This window comes from Rhinichthys klamathensis, unplaced genomic scaffold, assembly GCF_029890125.1.
Source record: "Rhinichthys klamathensis goyatoka isolate OS25496 unplaced genomic scaffold, OSU_Roscu_1.1 h1tg000534l_1, whole genome shotgun sequence".
Lineage (NCBI taxonomy): Eukaryota > Metazoa > Chordata > Actinopteri > Cypriniformes > Leuciscidae > Rhinichthys > Rhinichthys klamathensis.
The window spans coordinates 87,714-99,946 of record NW_026607010.1 but is presented as its reverse complement, the minus strand read 5'-3'; the positions used below and the strand labels follow the sequence as shown (position 1 = coordinate 99,946).

Here is a 12,233-nt window from a genome sequence, read left to right as displayed (position 1 = left end):
TTTTTGACAAAATAATGTAGAATATTAATTTAGATTATTTGATTATTATTATTATTATTATTTTATTAATAATAGTCTCTATGATGTTCTGGATGTTTCCTACATTCCTATGGCTTGGGTCCCTCAATATATATAAAAATAATATAATAACAATAAAATAACAGTGATTTATAATCATTCATAAAATATTATTATATTATTTTAAAATATTAAAACATTTAAAACAATTAATTTTAGTTCTTAGTGTTCCATTTAAATAAATTATTTATTAATAAATACTATTAAGTAATAAATAAAATAAATAATTGGGGTCGGTAAGATTTTTTGGGATCTTTTTGTAATAAGTATCTTATGCTCACCAAGGCTGCGCTGATGATAATTTTTTAAAAAGTATTATTTATTAATAATTAATAATTTCTTTGGAAATTATTATAATTTATTATATCATTTAGGTTTATTAATAATTAATAATTATTATCAGTTGAAAAAATATTGTGCTACTTAAATTTTTTGTTTTTGATAAATAGAAATTGGTAACACTTTACAATAAGGTTCATTTATTAAACATTAGTTAATGTATTAACTAACATGAACTAACCATGAGCAATGCATTTGTTACTGTTTTTGTTAATCATTGCTAATGCAAATCCATCTGTTTATTGTTTGTTCATGTTAGTTCACAGTGCATTAACTAATGTTAACAAGATTTGAATAAAGTATTAGTAAATGTTGAAATTAACATTAACAAAGATTAACAAATGCTGAAGTATTGTTCATTCTTAGTTAATGATAACTAATGTAGTTTACTAATGAAGCTTATTGTAAAGTGTTACCTAGAAAGTTTATTTGAAATAGACATTTTTGTAACACTGCACATGTCTTTTGACCACTTTATGAGTCCTTGCTGAATAAAAGTAAAAAGTGGCTCATTATTACATTGGTATCAGACAGAACTTTTATATTTGTGCATCTCTTTTTAGTAGTACTGTATATTCAGAGTCTTTAAAATGAGCAGTTTCAAACATTTAATAAACAAAATGAATGAATAATTGAAATAGTAAGGAGGGATTTAGTTTTCTGGCTAAGTGTTTAGGTGAATGTCTGCCCCCCTCTGGCCAAACACAGGCAGTGCGCTGTCTTTTCCACATTTCGACATGAACAGATGATATCGGCTTACCGAGACCACAGACACTTTGCTAGAATGTAGTTGTGTGTTTGGTGTGGTGGGTGTGTCTGGGCGTGTGTGCGTTATTTTAGTTCTCTGTGTGAAATAAAAGACACTTCACATCTGTGCCTGAAGGAGTGTGAGATCATGGCACCGGAGTTATGCTCACACATTTAGAGCTGATAGTGTCTAGTTTTACCATAAAAAGGCCATCCTTTCTGTCAGCCAGGGATTATGTCACATCCTGGTATCTCACACAGATTAACTGAATGACTCACACTGCACCTGCGGTCACAGGAAACACTGTCCACAAACAGGAAGTGCTACAATACCGCTTTAATGTGGCTTAGTGTGACTCACTCAACCTGCAATCCCACAAAAGCACAGAAACTCAGTGTATGTGCAGAAATGTGGACAGGGACTGGCTAATATTAACTCTCCATGACCATTTTTTTGTATAATGGACTGTGGTAAACCAATGTCCATTTCAGGTGAAACGCACGGATACACACTTAGAGCAGGGTTTTGATCATTTTGTATTCTTAATTTACTTCTATTTTATTTTTCTATTTGTCCATTCATTTTTGTTTTGTTTTCTGTAGCTTTTTCTCTGTGATTATAAGTTTTAGTTTTTTGTTTTGCTTTTGATTATTTATTCAATATTTTAGTTTTGGGATTTTAATTACATTAGTTATCCACAACTTAAAGTAAAATTAGTGTGGTCATTTTTATTTTATTTGTCTTCTTCTTTTGAGTGATTTGAAAGTGACGCTTGTTTGAGTGTTTCCAGTAGAGTGGTGCAGGTATGATGTCACTGTGGGCCATCCGGCACTTGGCATCACACTGGTTTCCTCAACAAAAACCCAAAGGGGTTTTCTTTTTCTTTTTTTTTGTATTATAGCATAAAACAAGCTCTGTGATCAACAAAAGTTTATGATACTTACACGTTTTGTCCATCAAGATAATTGTCGCAGATGAACAGAACTTTCATGAATTTTGAAGCCTAAATGCAGTCGCCAGAAGTAAAAAATGTTAGACACTAAATGTTTTGGCTTACAAATTTACGTTCAAAAGTTTGGGGTCAGTAAGGGTACTAAGTAGGTTGTTTTCTTTTCATTTCTTCTTTTTTTTTTTGGTAATAACTAATACGTTTATTCAGCAAGGATGCATAAATTGATCAAAAGACATGTACAATGTTACAAAAATGTCTGTTTCAAATAAACTTTCTATGAAAATAAAAAACACAAAACACGTATTAAGCGACACATTTTTTGAGTTATGAATAAATTTTAGAAATTAATTATATAATGAATTAATATAATTTTATATATATACACTCACCGGCCACTATATTAGGTACACCTGTCCAACTGCTCGTTAACACTTAATTTCTAAGCAGCCAATCACATGGCGGCAACTCAGTGCATTTAGGCATGTAGACATGGTCAAGACAATCTCCTGCAGTTCAAACCGAGCATCAGTATGGGGAAGAAAGTTGATTTGAGTGACTTTGAACGTGGCATGATTGTTGGTGCCAGAAGGGCTGGTCTGAGTATTTCAGAAACTGCTAATCTACTGGGATTTTCACGCACAACCATCTCTAGGGTTTACAGAGAATGGTCCGAAAAAGAAAAAACATCCAGTGAGCGGCAGTTCTGTGGGCGGAAATGCCTTGTTGATGCCAGAGGTCAGAGGAGAATGGCCAGACTGGTTCGAGCTGATAGAAGGGCAACAGTGACTGAAATAACCACTCGTTACAACCGAGGTATGCAGCAAAGCATTTGTGAAGCCACAACACGCACAACCTTGAGGCGGATGGGCTACAACAGCAGAAGACTCCACCGGGTACCACTCATCTCCACTACAAATAGGAAAAAGAGGCTACAATTTGCAAGAGCTCACCAAAATTGAACAGTTGAAGACTGGAAAAATGTTGCCTGGTCTGATGAGTCTCGATTTCTGTTGAGACATTCAGATGTTAGAGTCAGAATTTGGCGTAAACAGAATGAGAACATGGAACCATCATGCCTTGTTACCACTGTGCAGGCTGGTGGTGGTGGTGTAATGGTGTGGGGGATGTTTTCCTGGCACACTTTTGGCCCCTTAGTGCCAATTGGGCATCGTTTAAATGCCACGGCCTACCTGAGCATTGTTTCTGACCATGTCCATCCCTTTATGGCCACCATGTACCCATCCTCTGATGGCTACTTCCACCATGTCACAAAGCTCTAATCATTTCAAATTGGTTTCTTGAACATGACAATGAGTTCACTGTACTAAAATGGCCTCCACAGTCACCAGATCTCAACCCAATAGAGCATCTTTGGGATGTGGTGGAACGGGAGATTTGCATCATGGATGTGCAGCCGACAAATCTGCGGCAACTGTGTGATGCCATCATGTCAATATGGACCAAACTCCCTGAGGAATGCTTCCAGCACCTTGTTGAATCTATGCCACGAAGAATTGAGGCAGTTCTGAAGGCAAAAGGGGGTCCAACCCGTTACTAGCATGGGGTACCTAATAAAGTGGCCGGTGAGTGTGTATATATATATATATATATACACATAATAAATAATTAATTATTAAATAAATATAAATTATTCATAAATAGTACATTTTTTAAAAATATATTCAAATATATTTTAGGGTTTTTCTTTTTAATGTTATATATTAAAACAGTAAGTTTACCACAGAAAACACTCATCCCTCAGTTTTTTGCATTAATGTTGTGATTCCTGTGGGTGAATATTTCCGTGTGATCTGTTACTTTCTCTTTGCATGTACCATATGAAATGTTAGTATTTGAAAAAATGGAAAATGTTTTTACATTTTACTTGACTAGGTTGATAAGCAATTTTATCACATCAGCCTCATATTGACAAGATTTTTCAGTTTTATGCCTAGATTTTTTTTTTTTAAGTATTTTTACTATTTAACATTTATTTTAGTGCAATGCCTTGCCCCATATATTTCATTTGTAAGTGCATTACTGTGAACACAATTTGTTTAGTTTTTTTTTTATCTGTTTTTTCAAACTGAAAAACTGTCTCTGTGTAAAACAAACTTTTTTAGGCCACCACAAAAAGAAAAACACTGACTATGTAGTTCTGCTAGAAGACAGTAGAGGGCGCCAACGATTCAGCTGTGATCGCCTAGACATGCATCTCTCTCTCTCTCTCTCTCTCTCTCTCTCTCTCTCTCTCTCTCTCTCTCTCTCTCTCTCTCTCTCTCTCTCTCTCTCTCTCTCTCTCTCTCTCTCTCTCTCTCTCTCTCTCTCTCTCTCTCTCTCTCTCTCCACTTTTCCTTTAATCAGCATTGCTTGCTTTAATGTTTGGCCCTCTGTCAGGTATTAAGCAACACAAAAGCTCTTTAATGCCCCCTTCTGTGATAACGTCCTCTCCTCTCCTGGACGGGAAGCGGTCGCCGGTTATAAACAGGACGTTCAAGCATCTAAACGTGCTGCTTCTGGTCAGACGGTGTATTTGTGTGGATGTTTTCCTCAATGCTTAAGGAAGTGTGTGAGTGGTGGCGTCTTAACAGGAAGTGTCTGTGAATTGGTGCTGCTGGGTGTGTTGCATTCACTTCTGACCACATGATCTGTTGCGTGTGTGTGTTCATGCAGAGTGTGACCGAGGATTTGCCCTGCCACCGATGACCAGTGAATCATTGCATAGATGTTATCATTTAAGTTTAGTTTATAAACCTCATGATGATCACAAAAGTCATGATTTACTCACCCTCATGTCGTTGCAAACTCGTAAGACTTTAATTCATCTTCGAAACACAAATTAAGATATTTTAATCAGTGTTTTCTGTCCCACGCAACTGACACTTTGACGCTTCAAAAAGTTTATAAAGAGATCGTAAAACTAATCTAAATGAATTGAGTGGTTTAGTCCAAATTTTCTGGAGAGACTCGATCACTTTATATGATGGACCGATTGAAGGCTTTTATTCACATATAAAGATTCCTCAACGCACACATCAGTTGTGGTAAACGGAAGCTCAAGCATGTTCGTTTGATGTGCGAGAACCAATGAGGTTCATTCTTGTTACGCACTTATGAGCTTTAGCAAGAACCAATGAGGTTTGTTCTCTGGCGTCCAGTAAGTACGGTTGAGCTTGTTTTATGTGCGCTGATCAATGACAGAAATTTCACTGATTACATTTAAAATATCTTCATATGTGTTTCGAAGATGAATGAAAGTCTTTTGGGTTTGGAACGACATGAGGGTGTGAGTAACTGATGACAACTTATTCATGTTTGGGTGAACGATCCCTTTAAGTTCGGTGAGCTGGTGTGGCCGTCTCAAACACAAACCGGTTTCACTTAGCAACTGGCCTCTTGAGGGATTGAAGCAATGGGCCACGAGAGACCGTGTTTACAGTGACAGTGGGTTTACATGGGTTAAGGGATGTGGCTTGGCACAATGCGAAAAAAAATATATATCTTAAGGATCCCATTAAAAAAGAAAATGCAATTTTGGGCTTTTAGTCTTTGGGGCCATCTATATGTCAAAACACTTTTAAATGTTGATGAAATGGCATGCGGTTTGTTGATATAGATGCATTTGAAATTTTTCTTTTAGGATAATGGACAAAGAATATTAATGGCTTATCTTGCACACTGAGTGAAACAAAATCATTAACCTGAATCTGAAGGGGTACAAGACGAGAGAGAGAGAGAGAGAGAGAGAGAGAGAGAGAGAGAGAGAGAGAGAGAGAGAGAGAGAGAGAGAGAGAGAGAGAGAGAGAGAGAGAGAGAGAGAGAGAGAGAGAGAGAGAGAGAGAGAGAGAGAGAGAGAGAGAGAGAGAGAGAGAGAGAGAGAGTTGTCCTGGTAAACCCTACGTTGTGGGGATCAAATCAAATGTCTCCACAAAGATAGTAAAACCAGTCATTTTTTACCTTGTATGGAAATTTTTTTGATCCCGATGACGAAAACGGCTTATAAATCATACTTGAATGTTTTTTTTTCCCTGAAAATGCAGAAAGGTTTTTGTAATGGGTAGGTTTAGGGGTAGGTGATCAAATATTTGTTTGTTCAGTAAAAAAATCATTATGGAAAGTTCCCATAAAACATGGAAACCCAATGTGTGTGTATAGGCTTTTTTTACAGTAGCTTTAAAAATTGTTCATCCAACCAGATTTTACAGCCGTAACTGTCCAGCTGAAGATGAACTGTCTGTGGTCTCCTCTCCTTTGGTCGGGTTCAGACTCATGGTCAGTTATGTGTAAACTAAGCTATAGGGCAGAGCGTGTGTGTGTCGGAGTGAGATGGGTTCAACAGATTGGGAAGCTCAAAGATCACAACCTTTTAAAGAGAGGAAAGGAATATCCACACAGGAAGTATACAAATGTTCTCCTGGGAACTTCCTGTCAGCACACTTGGCTCACACAAACCTCTGTTGACCTCCAGTGTGTGTGGAAGATGTTTAAGATGCGATTTGGGTCAGTGAGTTCTTGTTTTTAGAGCCATTGTGAAACACATGGAGGGATTTCTCAACGCCGCTGTTCTTATCCAGCTGTAATGCTTCTGTGTGTGTGTGAGAACGAGAGAGAGAGTGTGTCCGTGTATATCAGTAATGCATGAGGTGTCATGTTTGTTTAGGTAACCAGTAACGAATTACTCAACCCTATGAATAACAGCACTGCAGTGTTATTTGTAATGTTAAAGTTCGTTGCGGTCTAGAGTATTTGAAGCAGCAAGAAACACACACACACACACACACTGCAGCTAAAGACATTCTTCACATCTTCATATATCTTTCCCCTTCATCTCTATTGTTTTTCCATCTCTCCTTTTCTTCTCTGCACTGCCCTTTTGTTTCTACACTGGGGAAAATATCATTTTGTGTGTGTGTGTGCGTAAATCTGGCAAAACCTTTGGGGACATTTAGGGTGTCCTCATTTGTATTTACATAAAGTAAATTGTTCTTTTTATTTTTACACTTTTATAGTTTGTCTGTAATATTTATAATTGACTGTATATAAACACAAGAGAAATCTATGATGTGTCCCCATTTAGAAATGTGAGTGTGTGTGTGTGTGTGTGTGTGTGTGTGTGTGTGTGTGTGTGTGTGTGTGTGTGTGTGTGTGTGTGTGTGTGTGTGTGTGTGTGTGTGTGTGTGTGTGTGTGTGTGTGTGTGTGTGTGTGTGTGTGTGTGTGTGTGTGTGTGTGTGTGTGTGTGTGTGAGAAAGAAAGAAAGAAAGAAAGAAAGAAAGAAAGAAAGAAAGAAAGAAAGAAAGAAAGAAAGAAAGAAAGAAAGAAAGAAAGCAGCTTTAGTGTTTAAGCCTCTAACGTGCTGAGAGCAGATCTGTCTCATGGGAACGTGTGTCACAGGTAAATGCTGGGTGTGTGTGTGTGTGTGTGTTTGAACCTCTGCCTGCACCAGAAGATCTGCTGTGAAACACTGGAAGCCTTACTGACTGCTGGTCATATAAAGCTAACAATGCAAAGCTATATACGTATAATGTATACGTGCTCAAATAGCTCCCTTGAGTGCAGTTCCAGAAGCGTCATGTTTGAGATAATCCAGACCGTCCTTCTCAAAAAGTGATATACAAAACAGACATTAACATTTATTTTCTGACAGACATTAGCAATCATCTTAAAGAAATGCAGAAAGGACGCACGCACGCACATTTTAGTGCTTGATTTCCCACATCCAAGATTGGATTGCAAAGCGTACTCACAAAAAGCCTCAAAGGGGGGACCATCCCTGAGGATTCTGGGTAATGTGCCCTTCAGCAGCTCTCCTGTGATTGGTCCCGGACCTCTATCAGTCAGTCCAAGCCTCAAATGCACTGGGTGTGTCCAACCATTTCAACCCACCAACTGAACCAGTGCTGCAAGCATTATCATTCATGTTGACACACACACGCATACATAATTGAGACCAGATGTTCACGTTGTAGCTGAGATGTTTCCTTCTGTCCCAAATACTCGAGTGTCTTGAGGGACACGGTGATGAGAGTGTCCTGCTCTAAATGAGGACACCACACACATGCTGAAGCTCTCTTCAGACTTCATAAAGCTGCATGACTCCCTGTGGTCAGGAATAATCAAGTTTTTATAAGCACTATATTGTCAAAAGCCAGTGATCATGATTTTTAATGTATGATATGATGCCATTGAGCATACGGCACTTGTCTTTCATATTAAACTTAAACATAATGCATCTTAGTCGATGACAAGTGCTCGTATTGGTTCTTACTGACAACATCATAAAAACAGTCACATTGATAAACATGTACGGGATCGTTTAACAATATCGTTATAGTAATAACAATAATATTGTAAAATATGATTACAATTTGAAATAACTCTTTTCTAATTTAATATATTTTAATGTAATTTATTCCTGTGATGCAAAGCTGAATTTTTAGCATCATTACTCTAGTCTTCAGTCACATGATAATTTCAAGTTGTATAAATGAACATTAGTTAATGCATTATTAACAAACATGAATAAGATTAATAAAAGATTATTGGTAACACTTTACAATAAGGTTCATTTATTAAACATTAGTTAATGTATTAACTAACGTGAACTAACCATGAGCAATACATTTGTTACTGTTTTTGTTAATCTTTGTTAACGTTAGTTAATAAAAATCCAGCTGTTCATTGTTTGTTCATGTTAGTTCACAGTGCATTAACTAATGTTAACAAGATTTGAATAAATTATTAGTAAATGTTGAAATTAACATTAACAAAGATTAACAAATGCTGAAGTATTGTTCATTCTTAGTTAATGTTAACTAATGAACCTTATTGTAAAGTGTTACCAGATTATTTAGTCTCAATTTTTTTTTCTTTTATTAGTTCATGATACCAGATGCTTTAACTAATATTAACAAATTGGACCTTATTGTAAAGTGTTACCAACATTTTTTTTAATTTTATTTTTGCAAATAGAAACTTTGTAACAATCTAGAAACTATATAGCTAGCTATAACACACTTTTGTTGGAAATTTATGGTATTTCACATGCCATTTGTGCAATTTTAGCCAATCCATGTTAACCAGCTAGACAACATTATTTTAGTGACAAATAAGCAGTATACATCACAGAAAACCAAATATTTAAGTTTGCAAGGAATAAAAATGGATGTAAAACATCAATGATATATGATTTTCAGTGGCAACGCAACACTGATATGAAACATTGAAAAATTTCTCTCACTGAGTTTGGGGAAGAGGACCATCCTTAATGTTAAGCCTTTTTTACTTTTAACTCTCTTAAATGTGAACGCATCATTCTCACTCTTTCCGTCTCTGTGTTTCTCTTTGCAGTTGGTTGCGGTGTTTGAAGAACAAGAGCCTCATGTCGGAGGTGACGGCACCAGCGCGAGTTCCACAGGCACACAGTCGCCTGAGATGTTCTCTGGAGAGCCGTCCACCTCCACCCCACTATCTGCCTTCCAGCCGTACCTGCCCCACAGCGAGATAGAGGTCACCACATCCACGCTTCGAACCAGTAAGAGACAGAAAGACAATCTGATAGTATAGTCTAGGTCTTTGAAACTTTGATATGTGCCACTGCTGTGGAAGTTTTGGCTTTTTGTGTCACTCATTGGTCTCTCCTTTCTCACAGACATGCCTTTGCATGTTCGTCGCAGTAGCGACCCGGCGATGTTGAACCTGACAGCGATGTCTTTCTCCGAGTCGAGCGCGCAACCTGAGGAACCTTCCAGAAAAAACCCCACGCGTTGGTCCACCACCGCTGGCTTCCTGAAACCACGTTTCTCCACCGGCACCAACAGCCTGGAAAGGAAGGTATGAAGCGGCTGTGGAGAACATGAATCACACCAAGAACAATATCATCCTGTTTATTTTAGGCACGCACTGCAGTAATGCTGTCTTCCGCTTAAAAACAGCATGGATGGATTCTGATTGGCTGTCAGTTTTTTTTTCTCATTCATCAGCGGGAAAAAATGTTTTTGTGAAAGTGATTCCAAATGATCTGTGCCATTATCTTTATAGTTGTGGCATGGACTATGCTATTCTTTTACGATTCAAGCGATTTCTTAAAACTATATATTCATTGTTATAGTCATCGTCCTTGGTGTGAACAGGCCTGTAACGGGATAGTTTACCCAAAAATTACAATTATGTCATCATTATTTCACCCTTATGTCATTAAAACCCGATAAGACATTCTTGTTCGAAAGAAGATATCAGTGTTGTTGTTTTTTGTCCATATATTGAAAGTCAGTTGGCCCCATTGTTGTTTTGGACCCCATTTACTTTCATTGTATAGACCAAACAGTTAAACATTCTTCAAAATATCTTCTTTTATGTTCCACAGAAAAAAGTCATACAGGTTTGGAACGACATGAGGGTAAATGAAGCCATAGTATTTTGTATAAACTATCTCTTTAATGCCCATCTCGGATGCTTATTAATGTTCATACAAAGGTTGTCAAGATATTTAGAGGTAGTAAGTGCTTGCTGCTTTTGAGGCCATTGGGTTCCTGCTGGTGTCGTTTCTCAGATCATATCCGATAAATCTGTCATCTTTAGTGGCAGAGGTCACATCACCCTTTATGACACTTCTATGAATATTTACTGTCATTGCTGAAGGGTTCACAACCCCACGTTTCACAAACAGTAAGAGCTCTATAAAACAAGCCATGTGACTGCAGAGAATGTTGTGCTGCTGTTTGTTAAATTTATTGTGTGCGTGTGTGAGTTAATTTAACGCGTTTGCTGATGTGACCATCATTTCTCTGTCTTCTCTCCTTTTAGCAGAGTAATGCTTATGTCAATGCTAGTCATAAAACTCTCCAGACAATGAGTTATGGATTTCACTCGCTCACACACTCTCCCTCTCATCTCAGTTATTCCTTTGCAGTATTAGCCATTGATTTACAGCCTTTCTTCTTATCTGTCAGCGCAGTACCAAAAAAATATGTTTACTAGTATATTAAATTGTAATCTGACCTTCCATCTATATTTGGATTATTATTATAATTATTATTACTTTACAACAGTTTACTGAGTAGAGGATAAATTATAATAATAAATAAATTTTAGTAGAGCTAAAAATATTATAATATTCTCTATTTATCTTTCCCTCTCTGTCATTCTCTCTTCAGGGCCAAAGTGTTGACACATATCGTAGTCTTCCTCGTGATGCTGGGCAGTGGTCCAATCAGAAAGAGTTTCAGCGTGAGAAGGCCCGTTCCTCACTCAGCGCCAATCATCCCATGGTGGACTGCTGGCTGGAGCGACAAGAACAGGTTGGGACAGTAATAATCCACATTCCCATATATCATGAAATTATTAAAAATAAATATATTTTGGGAATAAAATCAATTTGTCTGATAAAATTGTGATTTAAAATACGCTTCATAAAGCTCCAGGTTTGCTCTGCTTGTTTGTAAGGCTGCACAATTTTAACAAAAAAATTGAGATATTAGTATGACTATAAAATAATAATAATAACTCTTGAAACATGCGTCTCATTTTATTATTTGATATCACTGCCTTTGCAATTTGATAATCACAGTATCATAGCGCGATTTCGGTTTTATTTTGATTAATTGTGCAGCCTTAAATGTAATGGTCGTGTTTCTACATTCTACATTTAAAAACTTTCTGGCAAGTACACAAAAATAATTAATTGAAACTAAGCTATAAAAATGAATATTTGACTTCAGACCGAAATCAGATGTCAGTGATTTAGTGTCTCCTATTGGGAGATCAGATACTTTGGTAGGCCAGTCATGGTTAGGTAATCAGTGGAAAGCATGATAGATCCTATTATTGCTAAACACCAGAGAAAATCACAGTAAAATGTGTGAAAGTTCAGTATTTTCTGGCTGTGTGTGGTGCCTGCTGCTCTCCATATTCTTCAGAAAGATCCCAGTGTTAGGAAAGAACGGCTTAAACATGTCCAAATTTTTAAAAGATTTTGCGGCACATTTTTAGCACAGATTGTTTCGTGAATCTGTCACAATGCTATGCAGGCTTTGTAAATAGGCTCTTATAAAGTATGGGGGGAGGGGGAGGGGGAAACCACTGTTCTTCAGTTCACATGCGAAGGGACTGTTTCTTAA

General features: G+C 37.1%; 1 protein-coding gene across 4 annotated transcripts in view; it reads left to right on the top strand.

Moving 5' to 3' along the window:
* pard3ab (par-3 family cell polarity regulator alpha, b) overlaps positions 1 to 12,233 on the top strand; it is a 91,789-nt gene that overhangs the window by 19,877 nt on the left and 59,679 nt on the right. For all 4 annotated transcript variants that reach the window (XM_056238731.1, XM_056238729.1, XM_056238730.1 and 1 more), the window contains exons 3-5: positions 9,466 to 9,649; positions 9,767 to 9,948; positions 11,271 to 11,414. In XM_056238731.1, coding sequence (XP_056094706.1) covers positions 9,466 to 9,649; positions 9,767 to 9,948; positions 11,271 to 11,414 — 510 coding nt within the window. The remainder of the gene's footprint in view (positions 1 to 9,465; positions 9,650 to 9,766; positions 9,949 to 11,270; positions 11,415 to 12,233) is intronic.